At 39.0% G+C, this 15,726-nt stretch overlaps 1 protein-coding gene across 1 annotated transcript in view; it reads left to right on the forward strand.

Annotated features, from left to right (window-relative positions):
- The window catches only part of thada (THADA armadillo repeat containing), a 116,038-nt gene that overhangs the window by 26,509 nt on the left and 73,803 nt on the right, over positions 1-15,726 (forward strand). The window contains exons 23-26 of the mRNA XM_038299501.1: positions 1,362-1,484; positions 1,560-1,682; positions 1,788-1,879; positions 13,852-13,941. Coding sequence (XP_038155429.1) covers positions 1,362-1,484; positions 1,560-1,682; positions 1,788-1,879; positions 13,852-13,941 — 428 coding nt within the window. The remainder of the gene's footprint in view (positions 1-1,361; positions 1,485-1,559; positions 1,683-1,787; positions 1,880-13,851; positions 13,942-15,726) is intronic.

The raw sequence follows: 15,726 nt of genomic DNA on the forward strand, positions 1-15,726 counted from the left end.
TGCTGCAGCTAAACAAAGAAAGTAGATTATTGTCACATACAAACAGAAGCTGATTAAACTGTTTCAGCTACATCTTTGTTTCTATCAACCTATCAGTGAGCTTATGGTCATGTTTGAGAAAGAAGTTGGTGGAAGTTTTATTTTAAACTTTCTGAGCTGATGCATTACCCTCCAGGAGGTTACAATCAGTAGATGGGGCTATTGAGGTCATAAAGGGATACACATGGATGGTGCAATGCTCAGGGAGAAAGTTAGCTGGCATTCAGAGCCCCGAGGTGCTAAGAAAGTATACCTCACATCTTTACTCTTTCACTAACAGTCAGAATCAGTGATTTGTTTTAAGTCCTATCCTAACATCTTAATGCTTGAGCTGAATTAAAACTCATCGAACTATAAATATTGGCCTTTGGTTTATTTGAGCTTCTGTATTATAAACTGTCTTCCTGCTTAAACCTGAATGTTTTATAAAATCGGACGCACAAAAGCTAACCGGGTCATATTTAATACATTTCTGTAGGTACTGATTATTTTGACATCAGTCCATCTGATCCCCAATATGTGTCGATATTTTTGACCAAATCTTGGAGCAGATGATGTCCTTTTTTCATCCACTTATGGAATACAAATTGTACAATAATAAAAATTTCACAAGTCTAAAACGATAAAGAAACATTTATTTGCATCCCAAACCAAGCATTAATGATGGAGGGCTCTTAAGGTTCCTACTGAATGCGTTAATTGATCGGCCATCTCATGCCTCACGTATCTGTTGATAACGACACAAGAAAAAACTATTAGCCAAAAATGTTGCACTCTATGTCTAGTTTTATCCTATTTTTTTATTGCATTCTCAGGTTATCCATGAAAGTTTGTGCTCAAGCCTGGTTCTGCTGGAGCTTTCTTCCTGTTAAAAGGGAGTTTTTCCTCTCCACTGTCGCTACAAGCATGCTTAGTGTGAGGGATTCCCTTCGATTAAATGATTTGAACTTTCAATCAGTTGGAATGTATGATAGCGCTATGTAAATAAACTGAATTTAATTTAATTAAAATTCTTGATCAGCAGTTTTTGATATTGTGGCGCCAAGAAAGGAATTTCTTCTCCATTCTGATGCTCCATCTGAACTCTGAAGCCTTATTTGCTGTTTGTGTAAACAAGCAATAAACACTGGCCTCAGATTTTTCCCCTTCTGCTGGTTAATGTCTTCAAACAATGAGACCTTTTTGTTTTTTGGAAACTGTAGCTAAGGGGTGCGAATGTCTGCTGAAGTCTGCCAGGAAGGCTATACTTGATTAAACGTTGATCTGGTTAGCATGTTATATTTTCTAACAGTTGCTCTGTTACCTTTTTATCTTGGCCACAGGCTCTGCTCTCCTCGGAGCCCAAGTCATCCAGCTGCAGCCTGCTGAAGATGACCATGAGGGAGCTGATCGCTCTGGCCATGCCGTCTGCAGAAAGGAACACAGACAGCTCCACTGTACCTCAGGTTGGTTCTTTTCCCTGATAAAAACCATCCTGTTGTATTTCTGAGAAGCTAAAGTATGCTGTCGTCTCATTTCAGGTGCACGCTCTGAACATCCTCAGAGCTCTGTACAGGGACACTCGTTTGGGGGAAAACATTATTCCCTTTGTCTCAGATGGAATGCAGGCTGCAGTGCTGGGATTCACTTCTCCTGTATGGGCGGTGAGTTTTAAACCTCAGCTTTATCAGGAATTTTAAAATCCACATCGATAAAACATTGCTATTTCTTACTTTCTATCCTGTCTTTTTTCCCTCCTCGTTTTCCAGGTGAGGAACTCTTCCACACTTCTCTTCAGCACTCTTATCACAAGGATCTTTGGCGTGAAGAGAGGGAAAGATGAACGCTCTAAAAAGAACAGGTTTGCTAACGTTTCCTCTCTCTACTGTGCTTCACCCAGTTCTAGGTTTAGGAAAAATCTTTAGGACTTTTCCACCATGATTATAGAGAATGTGACAAAACTGATCTTCTTAAATTTAAAGGAATAGTACACCCAAAACATGATTAGCCTTCATTTTCTACTCACCCCAATGCTGAACAAAACTCTGGAGTACTTTTTTGATATCTCAAATGCATCTGGAGATCTGGGAGGCTTCTTTCTGTCTGCTGACATTCACATAATGGAGGTCTACGGTGCCCGAGACAGAAAGGTCCATAAAAGTCCACAAAAACGTGTCAATATTCCTCCATACTGCTCGTCCAATGTATTCCAAGTGACCTGAGTGGGTAGCATCCAGAATTTACTCGAAACGAAGTCATTTAGAATGTTTTTAGAGCATAAACAGTAGTGTATAGTATTTCCTGAAAGCGCGCACCAGCGCATTCAGGACGCTACGGAAGCCGGCAGACCAAACCAGATGAAAGTGCGCATTCAGCGTCTGCTCTGCCGATAATGCAAGCGTAGAAGAAGAAATGTGCTGTTTACCTGTGCAAACAAAGAAACAACGAAAGAAAAATGTCTGAGGACTTCAGTGTTGAGGAAGAGCAGGAGTTCTTTGCCGAGCTGAATGCGCACTTTCGTCTGGTTTGGTCTGCCGCGGTTTCCGTAGACTCGTGAACGCGCTTTTAGGAAATACTATACACTACTGTTTATGCTCTAAAAACATTCTAAATGACTTCATTTCGAGTAAATTCTGGATGCTACCCACTCAGGACACTTGGAATACATTGGACGAGCAGCATGGAGGAATATTGACACGTTTTTGTGGACTTTTATAGACCTTTCTGTCTCGGGCACAATAGACCTCCATTATTTGAATGTCAGCAGACAGCAAGAAGCCTCCCAGATCTCCAGATGCATTTGAGATATCAAAAAAGTACTCCAGAGTGTTGTTCAGCATGGGGGTGAGTAGAAAATGAAGCCTAATCATGTTTTGGGTGTACTATTCCTTTAAGTACGTTTAATAATAATATTTAAAGAAAAATAGTTGAGTTGCATAGATGGTATGACCACCAAGGGGCGCTGTTGTAACATATCCTGAGAAAAGCAGGTCTGCTTGTAGACCGCCTTGTGCACAGATGCAGGTTTTAGGTTGGATGCAGAAAAGGCCAATTTCACATCTAACGCTTATCACTCTACAACATGCATCATTAAATATAATCTGGTTATGAATTTTATGCAAATCTTATCAAACTTCTTTCAATATGAATGCGCAGGAGACGGCAATAAAAGGAAATAGGACTGTTAATAGAGAATCAGGATGTGGAAAGACCATCGTTTGTTTTTCTCTCATATAGAAACAACAATAATTCTAAAACTCTGAGAGCTTCAGAAAATATTAGGAAGCACTAATGGTAAGAATTTCTGTCAAAAACAACAGATGACACAGATGGTGGTTAAGGTGTTTACATAGAAATCTATAAGTGTCGGACACTCTAAATGAGTTTGGCAAGTGTAAACAGTGGTTTTGTTTAGAAGTTTAACCCTCTTTGTTTTGGTTGAAAGCATATTGGCTCTGCCGGGGAGAGTTGTTTGAAAGATTGTGGATTGTTTTTGAAGGTTTTCTGAAGAGTTCTGCCCTGCAGCATCTTGTTAAACAACAGCTCAAGTGTTTGGAGAGCAGCTCCAACTGATTAAAGAAGACAGAAGGCTCGACTCATGTCTTTTTTTTTTTTTAGGGTGCTTTAGATATTATAGAAAAATTACAAGAAAGTTTTACTTTATTTAATTGGGTTAAAGGGAAGTAGTGCTTGAGCAATTAAATAAAATTTACCTTTGTTGTTATATTTTTAAGTTTATTCTTTTACTCTGAATTAATTACAAAAATATCATAACAGTTGCAAAATTATTTGTGTCCTAATATGAAAGCTCCGACTTTCTGCTGCATTTGCCGTGTTGTTTTAAATAAAATCGAGTCCAAGTTACTATTGCCCCATTAAGCTACCCCTCTGAAACCGATCTGTGCCGAGTTCGGGCCGTTTACACATCACGTTTGCACGGTTCCACGCCTCCTAGTGATGATCTACAGTACTACTGCTCTCTAGGATTGAAGGAGGGAATCAAGCAAATCAAGCGGTGGCCATGACATAACTATGATATTTTGTTGTTTGCAGAGAGTCAGGCGAAGAAGGTAGCCTTTGAGTCGGCTTTTGGGAAGTGGATATGACAAACAATAGTATAATTAGGGCTTAGAGACGCAGAAAATTACGATAGATGTTGAGGTTTATCACACTAAGCAAAATCATCACTGGAAATCGTGTGGCGCAGTAGGGAAGCTAGTATTTTTTTGAATGTCTGAAATTTCATGATTACGGAGGCTGACTGTAAGGAGATGACGCAGTCAGCACATGCGGACTTTGTTATCTGTTATCTTAACTCAGCTGAGCCAGAACTGAACCGCGCCGAGCTCTCTGATGAACTAGTACCAGTTTAGCGCGGTTCGGTTGTGTCTGGCATGGCCCGGTTCAGTTCGCAAGGGGGTCGCGAGGGGTGCTGGTGCCTACCTCCAGCTGTCTACGGGCGAGTGGCGTGGAACACCCTGGACAGGTCGCCAGTCCATCGCAGAGGCTGCACACCATAATCTCAAATTGCCAAAGAAGCCAATTAACCTAACAGTCATGTTTTTGGACTGTGGGAGGAAGACGGAGAACCCGGAGAGAACCCAAGCATACTCAGGGAGAACATGCAAATTCCATGCAGAAAGACCCCGGGCCAGGAATCGAACCCAGAACCTTCTTGCTGATAGATGGATAATCAGGGATCAGTCTTCAATGTCTGTTTGGTTTAGAAACACACACTGTTGTTTAACACCAGATTTGTAAAGGCTCTTAGCAGGAATATCCAATCAAATCTACTGTCGGTCAACATGTTTCAGCATGTTGATCCTTTATAGACACTTAAGTTACAACAGTGTTTGCATTTGTTGGTAGAGTGATCTTGTTGGGGCTAAAGGCTGATTTATACTCAGACACCAGGTCGTCTGTCTGTGTGTCACAGTGAAGGCAAATGTCCCTCCGCCCCTTCTGCAGACACTCTGCAAACATTGATTTTCTTTCTTTTTCCTTTCTTGGTAGCTAGCTCAGAACCATTCGGTTCTCTGTTACACTTATTCTGGTTTTGCACCAGAACCACTTTATAAACAAATTAACAAATGAATAAGCAGCTCTTTATTTGACCATGTGATTCCTGCTGTTTATTGTCATCATTTTAAAATGCTAAAGTTTTACAGGAATGATGCCAAACATTATCTGTTCAGCATCTTTATCTGAACATTATAGTTGTTACAGTTCAGCATACCTTTATTACCCATTTTATGCTACAATTGGCTAATTATCCCTCTACTGGGAATAAGATGATTGATCTAACAATATTCTAATTGGCTTAGTAACAATAACAGCATAATTAATGATGTATCTCTGTATGTTAGCACTGGTGGTAAAATGCAGCATTTGGTTGCCTCATTTTTACCACTGTACAACATTACAGTACATTTTAAGTTTCTGTAAAATCCTTAAACTGTTACGTTGTCAACATTAACTTGCTAGCTGTGTAATGAAGGCTTATAGAGATGTTCGCATGGTTGATAATGATAAAGATTTCGCCTTTTCCGAAACTAAAATACTTTGGCTATTAATCTTTAGCTAAATGCTTTGTGACAAGGTGCATCAAATTGCGTCAATTATAATTCCGAAAATACGTTTGCTAACCTGGAAGCTCCACAATTCCAATAAAACTATACGTTTTCAAGGTTAGATAAAATTCTTTTTTTTTATTATTCTTTTATTTCCCTGGAAACACTCTGCATCACACGAGTCACGCAATTTGCAGCTTGATCCTACTGCGTTGTAAAAACAAGACGACAAGTATTAACTGGAGGATGATGGCGCCCACTAGAGCCGCGGCTGAAATATTGATCCACCACTGCACCATATGTTGCTTCCAGAGTCTCGTTAACAAACAAATTCTTGTGCAATTTCAATTGTATTTGTTATTTAATGGAAAAAAAACATGTTTCCCAAAGCATTTTCAAATTTAGCAGAATATTGACTTAGTTTTGTGTATATTTGCAATGGAAACGAAGCTACAGATAGCATGCTAACTATTGGTGCAATTAAGACTTCTAGAAAGGTTTCTTAGGTTGAAATATTGACAATCTGATACCTTGTTTCTGTTTAGTAATAGAGATCCTGCAAATTGACATAATGCAAGTCAGAGTGGGATTTCTATTTAGCTCAATTCTTTAATGGACATTTGCACCAAATGGTTAAAGGTGGATGAAATTATAATTCCAACACAGAATATGTCCGACCCACAGACCTCTTAGATAAAGGCTAATATCCAGTCCAAGTTTTTAGTTATTTTTTTAAAAACTCAGTTTAAATATGACCTTTATAAGCCTGTCATTGATGTTTTGATGCTGCCTTCATGATTGGAACTTTCTGTTCAACTCTTCTGAGTAATCCAGGCTAACTTTCCCAGGGCTTTCTGCTCCAGGGCCCTCAGTCTGGATCCTTATGTTGTATTTTTTCTGGCTCAAGGCCTCTGAGCGCTGTTACCCCAGCTGAGCTCGCTCCTGTTTATCTTGTACATTTCCACATGTGGTTTCAGTCATGTTTCCAACACCTTGTAGAGCTTTTAGATATGCAATGCTCCTCTTAGCTTCTTTCCATTCACTTATTATTAGAGCATGAGGTTGTTTTTATGTGCAACTGAGAGAATTTAGTTCATGATTAATGGGAAATTAGCTCTTTAACTTGTAGTGATTTGTCTGTTCAGGTTTATTTCTCTTTTATTAGTGAAATTAGTAGATTTGCTTTCATTATGTCAGATAACTGCAGTTGTGTTGCAACTTATTCCCAACTGCATCTTTGGGAATTAATCTTTTCTGCAGGCTGTTAAGCATCTGGTGTCTGCTATTACCGTGACTTTGTGGTTGTGATCTCTGGCAGCAGAAAATGTATTGTGACAGCTTGTCCACTCTAATATTTGGCTCTCTGTGTGTGCCGTGTTGTCTCGGTTCACTGAAGATGGAGAATAAACACAGTTTCTGCTCACACAAACACCATTATGTGTATTTGAATGTTTGGAGAGGCTGTATGTGATGCAGTCTGTGGGAATACCAGTGTGTATTTTCTAAAGTAACTTGTATCCAGTTATGTTGTTTGCTTGGGAATCATCATCCAACTAAAGCACAGGCTGAGGGTTCACTACACTCTGTGACCACGGATGGAGGTTGATGAGATATCGTCGTGGAGATAAATGCAACTGTAAACAGAGCTGACAGAGCGAGGATTGCTCACTGCATTCCAGCCACGGCCCCCGCCGACGTTATCTCAACTTTGCTAAACTCCTCACTTTGCACTCTGCATGTACGTATAAAAATGTCCAGATTAATGCTGCAGAGGGGCTTTTGAGCGTTGCTGTAAATGTTTCCTTGCCAAGCGGAGAGGAATCCATAGAAAAGTAACTTTCTTATCTGTGGAGGAGAAAGTATTTCCATAAGCACCAGTATTATGCAAGTATGTATGGATTAGATGGGTTAAAGAAACACTTGCAGGAATCTCTAAAACTCCATTTCCAGAATGGATTGAAATAACTTTTAATGCATCCACTCATGTCAAAGCTTAAATAAGGGCTAAAAAGCTTGATTTTATTGGTAATGCTTTATTTTCCAAGAAGTGAGTGGGATACATTGCAAAGTGTAGATGCAACTTGATAAATACACACTATCTTAACAAATCAAAACTAAAACACAAAAATAGCAAAATTGGGACAAACAAAGAAGACAGAAAACCATAAAGAGTAGAAATATTCATAAGCGGCAACAGAAAGAGGAATTAAGGTTCATTTTATTACATTCTTTTCTATACGTCAACAAACTCTGGTCATAAAGGTTTAATATATTTGACCCATTAACAATAGGTGAACTGAGAATGTTCTTTATTAGATTTCTTTGGGAATGTCGAGATTATTCAGATTTCCCAAAGAGATAGAAGAACATTTAAATGGGAATTAACATTTAGGATTCTAGGTGCAGCTTTGTTAAACTCAACCCAAAGAGTAATCATCTTCTGGCATTCCCAGACAGAAATAAAACTGCCTCTCCTGCCCCATTATTGCTACGTTTACATGGGCACAGAGAATCGGTTTGAAGGCCTGACCAAATCAAAAAGGTTTCATCTAAACCTGAATTCAGTCTGATTGGAATAAAATTTCCTCACGAAAGAAATAAATGATTTTTGCAGATCGTCGTTCCGATTGGTGTCCATGTTCACAGCCATTTGAATCTTTGGAGTGAAATAATCTCCACTGCACACTTGTGCAACGTCAGTGTTGCATTTTTTCCCCAAATGTTCCAACGCTCGTTGCACTTTTGTCTAAACAGATTTTGAATTTCCGATTAATCATGGTTTACACTGGATTGGGGAGATTTGGCGCACGTAGCCGTAGCTGCGTTCTTCAATAGTCAGCTGTACCTGCACCAAAATCTTTCTTTTATTTAGATGTTAAAAAAAAAAAAAAAAAAACACTTTAAACATTTCCAAATAAACTCTCTGCTTTTAAAGGAGCAAATGAATTTCCACTGATTCACATCCATCTATCCAAACCTGCTTTAATTAAAAAAGTTGTCAGTGATATCTTTATATAATTTATTCACTGCACTTTTAATCAAACTATTTTCATAAACCTTGGAAAAAAGAATATTCAATATTTGGTCAATAATATCTGTTTTAGTTATAATATTCTGTTGGAAATAGTTCCACTATTGAAGATGTCTGAAAACTTCTGAGTTATTAAGGTAATAATCTGTCTTTAAACTTTTAAAACTTTTCGTGTTTCCATTCTACAAAGAAAAGCTCGCATTTGACAAAGGTTTGATTCTTAAAATGTTTACAGATTTTGGCAAAATTTGTAGTCTTCAGCATAATGGTAGCCACCATTAGCCTTAAATATCCAAACAGCTATTTATTTAATTTTTTTTGTCTCATCTAACATGACGTTTTTTTTCTGCAGATAGCATTTGGCCCATCCATGTGGAAATCTGCAGGGGATTTAATCTTGATTATAGAAATGTAAATTTCCTGCACACTTTAGTTTGCTGTGTGTTAACGGTGCTTTGCAGTGCTTTATAATCTAAGCCAATCACCTTTCAACTCCAAATGAAAAGTGACCCTAGCAGTCATATTACACCGATACATTGGCGGTCTGTTATTTTGTGCCACTATTACTGTTTTTTTTTCTTGCATTGGCATCGGCCAAAGCTCCCTCCTTTTCCTATCACTTGATATTTTGAATAGTTATTGAATGTTTCTATTTTATTTAAATTGAGAAGTGTTTAACCCTTGTTGTCACTATTACCGTGTAGATCAGGGAAGAAAAAAGCAATATATGCTTTATAAATTAGCAGCACATATCAGGGATCAGTTTGACTGATGTGAAAATAATCTGTGGTCCTTAGAAATCTGTGTAGGTTGATCTCTGCCTGTATAATGTTTTAACTGATGATTGAAATTTGCACGTCTTTCAAAATGGCCCAAAATTATTTTCAACTATTCCAAACCTACGGGTCTCCTTCAGAGATTTTCTCTGCATTTCTTTTATCGTTCCCATTGATTGCGGTTTTGTTTAGTAGAAGAAATTTTGTTTTTTTTTATTATTTAATTTATGCTGCTTATAAACTATTTGCCCAAACCAATCATGATCTGCTGACCAGAAGTATTAATGAACATAAAGTTCTAAAACCTCCAGCAACACCTGTTAAAGGTTTAAGGCTTAATATATGAATGTATTTCACCCTGTATGTTAAATTCTGACCTTTTCTGGATTAGAGAAAATTCACAACTACGGTAGTTATTAAACTGGTATTTTTGGAAGGCTTTTAGCAAGCGTTTTTTTTTATTCTGGCTCGATATTTTTTCTTTTATTGGTTTTCATCAGTTTAAAAAACTCTGTTGTGGATAAATGTTTTTAATCATTGTCCCTTTGGAACATTAAACTGCACCATTGCTTTTTCTTCAGTCAATTTTTATGAATAAACCTGAGGCAGTGAAACGGCCCCACAGCATGATGCTTCCACCATTATGCGTATGTATACAAGCTAACTTCTTGCTCCACTTTTATCAGACAAACGCCTTTAAACTCAGTGCTTCCAGAAGAAAAACAAGTGGCTGCATTTAGTTCTTGTTTCATGGAAAACAAGAACAAGGTGGAGGGTCCTTGTCTCAAGGGGAGGAGTTCAAGTATCTCGGGGAGGGACGGATGGAGCGTGAGATTGAGATCGGCAGTAATGCGGTCTCTGTATCAGACTGTCGTGGTGAAGAGGGAGCTAAATTGGGGGGCAAAGCTCTCGATTTATTGATCGATCTATGCTCCCATCCTCACCTATGGTCATGAGATCTGCGTAATGGCCGAAGGGACAAGATCGCAAATACAAGCGGCCAAAATGAGTTTCCTTTGCAGTGTAGCTGGGCACACCCTTGCAGATTGGGTGAGGAGCTCGGTTACCCGGGAGGAGATACGAGTAGAGTCTTTGCTCCTCCACGTGGAAAGGAGCCAGCTGAGGTGGCTCGGGCATCTGTTTCGGATGCCTTCTGGTCGCCACCCTCGGCTGGTTTTCCAGGCATGTCCCACTGGGAGGAGGCCTCGAGGAAGGCCCAGGACATGTTGGAGGGACTACGTCTCTGAGCTGACCTGGTGTCGCCTTGGGTTCCCCCAGAGTAGCCTGACGAAGTGTGCGTGGATCGGGAAGTCTGGGCATCTTTGCTTAGACTGCTGCCTCCACAACCAGGCCCTGGAGAAGCGGAAGAAGATGGATGGATGGAAAATAACTACAGTAGTAGTAAAATATGACAACCTTTCCCACAATGAGTACATATAAAGTTCGACTGACCTCCTGTGTGACCCGTTCCTCTCTCGTCTAATCTGCTCCGACACTGCCTGTGACCCTTGACCTCCTGGAGCCCAGACCTGTCAGCCAAACAGACTCTCATTAAGAGGAAACACACTCTAACACCAACTTCTACAAAAATTAATTCATGTTTCTTATGCAGTTTCTGCTTCCAGATCACCATTGCTCACTCACATGATTAGCCGTGTTTCACATCCATGATGAAGAAAGTCTTTGAGCAGCTTTCCTGCTAAATGTGTGTGGGTTTTTTTTTTCTCTCTGTATTGCTGAGTTGGTTCCTGCCATGAATGAGTCAGTATGTGTAGTAATATCTCCTCCATCTTGTGATTAAGAAGCAAACATCTTCCCTCCAGGGGGGAGCTTCATCTAGATGGTTGAACAAAATAAATTTACTGGCCCTTAGGGTGATCAGTGATTTTAGCAAGTCTGCCACAGTTATATATAAATTTAGTCCTTCCATTGTCTGTCTTATACTGTATGTGTTAGACTGGATGGGCAGAAATGTGACGGTTGGTGCTGTTCAGTCTGCACACACCAGAATGGGAGCGTTTATTTCTGGCTACGGCAGGATAAACAAAAGATGAAGGCTGGATTTGTTTAGCTTGGATGTGGAACAAGAGCATCGCCTTATCGGGCCGTCATAACATCAGACTGCAGACTCTGCCTTGGCCCACATAGAACTCTAATTGTTTCCTTTTTTAATTTCTAGGCTCTAAAACCTTCATTTTCTGTGTCTTGATGATGTTTTATGACTTCCCATTTTTAATGGTTGCCTCGTTGTTCTGCAGATCTGGCCTTTTTTGACTGTTTTGTGTTTCTTGTTTTATTGTTTTGTTATTAATCTGTGGTTATTGTACTGTAGATAACTTTTATCACTAATATAAGGATATTCAGTTAGTTTGGGGATTTTCAGATACTCCTGTATTGTCAGATACTCAAAGTATTGAAATACAGATGAAAAATCTGCATTAATTGCATGACGATGCCATTAAGATGCCGTTATGCTGTAGATGTTTATTTAGTTTCTGACTGTAAAGCAGTCCAAACTATTAGTAGATGCACTTTTGCCGGTAAGTGTCTGGCAGGGGTGAGTTTCTAAAGCTTTGGGGGGAACAGAAACACCCCATGATGTTCTTATCTGAATGTAAAAACACAGCAGTCTGATGTGTTTGGACTGCAGGCTGTAACTTATCCCAGAGAGATGTAATGTGTCTGTTGGTGAAAAGGTTAACATGTGACTGAGTGTAAAGATAAAAAATGTTCCTACTTGTACCAGCAGTAATAACAATAACAATCATAGAAATACATAGTTTTTGCAGAGCAGACCTTGTTTATGAAAAATATTAAGGAATCATATTTTTGCTAAACACTATTGATCAAAAACTTTAACTATTTCTCATTGTCCATCCCACTTAGGGCTGTGCAATATGGCTGAAAATAGATCACATTAAAAACCTTTTATATCAGTTGATATCAAAAATATTGAAATGAGGATCAGGGGAAAAAACGACATTTACATTTGTCCTCTAACCCTTTTTAAACACAACCTTTAATGCTCAAAAATTGTCAGCCCTATGGTCAACCTTGTTGTTGAATGGTGGCCTGGTGGTTAGAGCAGTGCGCTTGTGCTCTGAGACAGTTGCAAGTACCCGGTTCGATCCCCACAGAGTCCCTGAGCAGAACCCTTAACCCCACACTGCTCCCCAGGAGCCGCACAATGGAAGCCCACTGCTCCCTAAAGGGAAGGGTCACATGCAGAGGTGAATTTTCTGCAGTGTGAGATCACTAAAGTTGAATAAAATAATTTTTTATGATTATTATTATTATCCTTGGTTGGTCTGGCTGTGAGAGGTTGAGAGGCTAAATCTTTTCCTGTGTCTACATCCCCCAGAATGCCATGTGGTTCTGGACTGGAGTTTAGTGGAATTCTTAAAAAATGATATTGTAATTGATCAGTTTTTAAATATCATCGATATACGCTGATATTGAATTATTGAGTTATTATCACCCAGACCTAATTCCAGTCTTTATGAGTTCAGTATTTTCAGTCCCCATAATATACATCAAGCTTGGGTAGAGGAGATGAAACGATACAGTTTATTTTTATTGACCGATGCTGTTTATTCTGACATCAGTCTAACCGATCCTCGATATGTACCCCCGATTTTTGGTTAGGGAAGATTATTCAAGCCAATATCGCCTTTTTTTCCTTCAGTTACGATGCATTCATTACAGATGTTACACAAAAGTGAACTTAAATCTACCAAAATACCATACCAAAGGGAGCCAACATTGATGCATTGGCTGAAGCCAGCACAAGAAAAAAAATACTAATATCTACCAAGAATACCTGCAACCAATGCGTGAATCTTTCCCTGCTAGGTGGTTATTAGAGCAAAAGGTCGTCCAACTGCTAAATATATAACAGACTATAAAATTCGGCCTATATGTTATGTTATTCTTTTCTTTAGGAGCTATGGTTTCATTTAAATATGAATGAAACTGTGATCATGGTTTCAATGTCAAATAAATCTGTGCTCCTATGTTTTGGTGAAATCGCTCTTCTATATATATAGGAAACATTTTGTCTTTAAGGATCCGGATTATCCGCCTGCCTGGATTCTGGGTTCATCACAGAAACTGACACACAATGGTGAAGAAGTTAAGAGGAAGTGGATTAAGTTTCTGATATATTGGCCATCTTGGACATAGTTTATTGTTGTTTGGGGGGGAATTAGGGATGTTGATCTTATTTTGAATCTGTCTGGCTGTTGGTTCAAAGCAGTTTGCATCTCTTTCTAATGCTTTCTGTTTCTCACTCTTCTCTTGGATAAACCAGAGATTTAAACAATCAGATCAAAAGATTAACTTCACATGCTGACTGTTTGCACATTAAAATACCTAATACATAATGTGTTAAGGTTTTCTCTAAGCCCAGTGTGCCGTTTTTAATGATGCCTCCCTCTTTATCTACCTGTGCCCTCAGGATGACTGGCCGGGAGTTTTTCACCCGTTTTCCAGCTCTCTATCCGTTCCTCCTCACCCAGCTGGAGGAGGCTGCTGCCACTGTGCAAAGGTGAGCTGACTCATGCTCCTTGAATTCTGGGTTTGTCCTCCAAAAAGGCTTGTTGAGCTAAAATTGAAGGTCCTTTAATGTTTCATTAACTCTGATGTAAAGTTTTTTTTTTTCCTTGGGAGGAAAAATAACGAAACTATTTATTTTCTGCAGATTAAATTCCATCGCTGTGTATTTTGTTCTCATGTGCCTTACAGCTTCTTCCTTATCACTTCCTCACTTTGACTGATTATTTGGTCAAAGCACTGAGCTTTACAGCCCAATAAAGTAAATGTCTTGCTTGGGTTTAGTTCTGTTTTTTTGCAGTGGAGGGTTGAGTCCACTGAGGTTCATTGGCCTTATCTCCATCAGCTCCCCCTCTTTTAAAAGCACCAGAGTGGTCCAGCAGCTCCCCGGGCCGCCTTATCTTAATATGGATCCAATTAATTGAAAGCTCTCTCAGACCGGCTCTTTCACAATTCCCCTCTCACTCCCTTCGACCCTTGTTAAAACATCTGCAAATTTCCCACGGAACCGGACCCCGGCTGTCTGACTTCCCTCTTCGCTTTCAGTGCGTCGCACCACCCAACAGGACCGACCGCACCGTGCTATAGGAATACACAGCAGGACAGGAGGCGGCAGAGCAGCTGTTTGTGGTTTCCAACTGAACTTACAGAACGAGACGCTTCCAAAATAGAAGAGAGCCTTTCTAAGGTCGTGTTTTCCTGCGGACGTATGCATGTTTTGTTTTGTAAATCAGCCCAAACAAAGATCCAGAAAAAATATAGTTCATCATGATGAAGCAAACAGTAGAAAACAAACAACAAAGAATTTGCTGAGAAAACACACAGTTAACCAAAAAAAAAAGAAAACAAACCTTCTCTGTGCTGTTTTTAAATATCTGCATAAGGTTCAGTCAGTGCATGAAGCTCACACACATGTCCTCACATTTAGTGCAATGCAGATGCCAAACTGCATCCCAGTCCATTACTGCAACCTATCAACATTGTGAATAGTTTTAGTTGTTTTGCTTTTTTTAATTATTATTTTTGCTCTTAATTCTAAGACCTTAGGGTTGCATGAATATCAAAGTTTACCATAGACTTCAGTTTAAAATAATGGTACAATAAACAAAAAAAAAAAACTTTATTCAGCAGCTAAAAACAAATTTTTTTGTGTTTTTATTGTATGTTTTTTTAACTTCAAACAGTGGCTAGGACATTTTCCTGGATTATATTCTATCGATAGACCGACTTGCATAGATAATGCTACACTAGGGCAAAGGTAAGAGTAGGAATTTCTTACGTAACTTTGGCTTTTTTTGGACTTGCTTTGTTTTGGACCTAAACCTTAGCTCAGTTTTGTCTTGTAAGAGCAATATTAACATACTAGTAAAGACGCATCAGCTGAGTAATTAAGCTACGTGTTATGAAATGTTAACAGACCTTTAGGTTAGTTAACCTTTTTTTTTTACAATATCACTACTCATTTAAAGTAAAAATAAATCAAGGTTCGAAACAAGGCAGGAGATTTTTGGTACATAGTCGTCTACCTTTCCAATATTGTTCCACTTCGTATTAATGGGTGATGTCCTGAAATTAAATTAAATAGCTTAATTGTAGAAAACAAACAACAAAGAATTTGCTGAGAAAACACACAGTTAACCAAAAAAAAAAAGAAAACAAACCTTCTCTGTGCTGCTTTTAAATATCTGCATAAGGTTCAGTCAGTGCATGAAGCTCACATACATGTCCTCACATTTAGTGCAATGCAGATGAACCAAACTGCATCCCAGTCCATTACTGC

This window comes from Cyprinodon tularosa, unplaced genomic scaffold (genome assembly GCF_016077235.1).
Source record: "Cyprinodon tularosa strain WSP-4 unplaced genomic scaffold, ASM1607723v1 ctg43, whole genome shotgun sequence".
Lineage (NCBI taxonomy): Eukaryota > Metazoa > Chordata > Actinopteri > Cyprinodontiformes > Cyprinodontidae > Cyprinodon > Cyprinodon tularosa.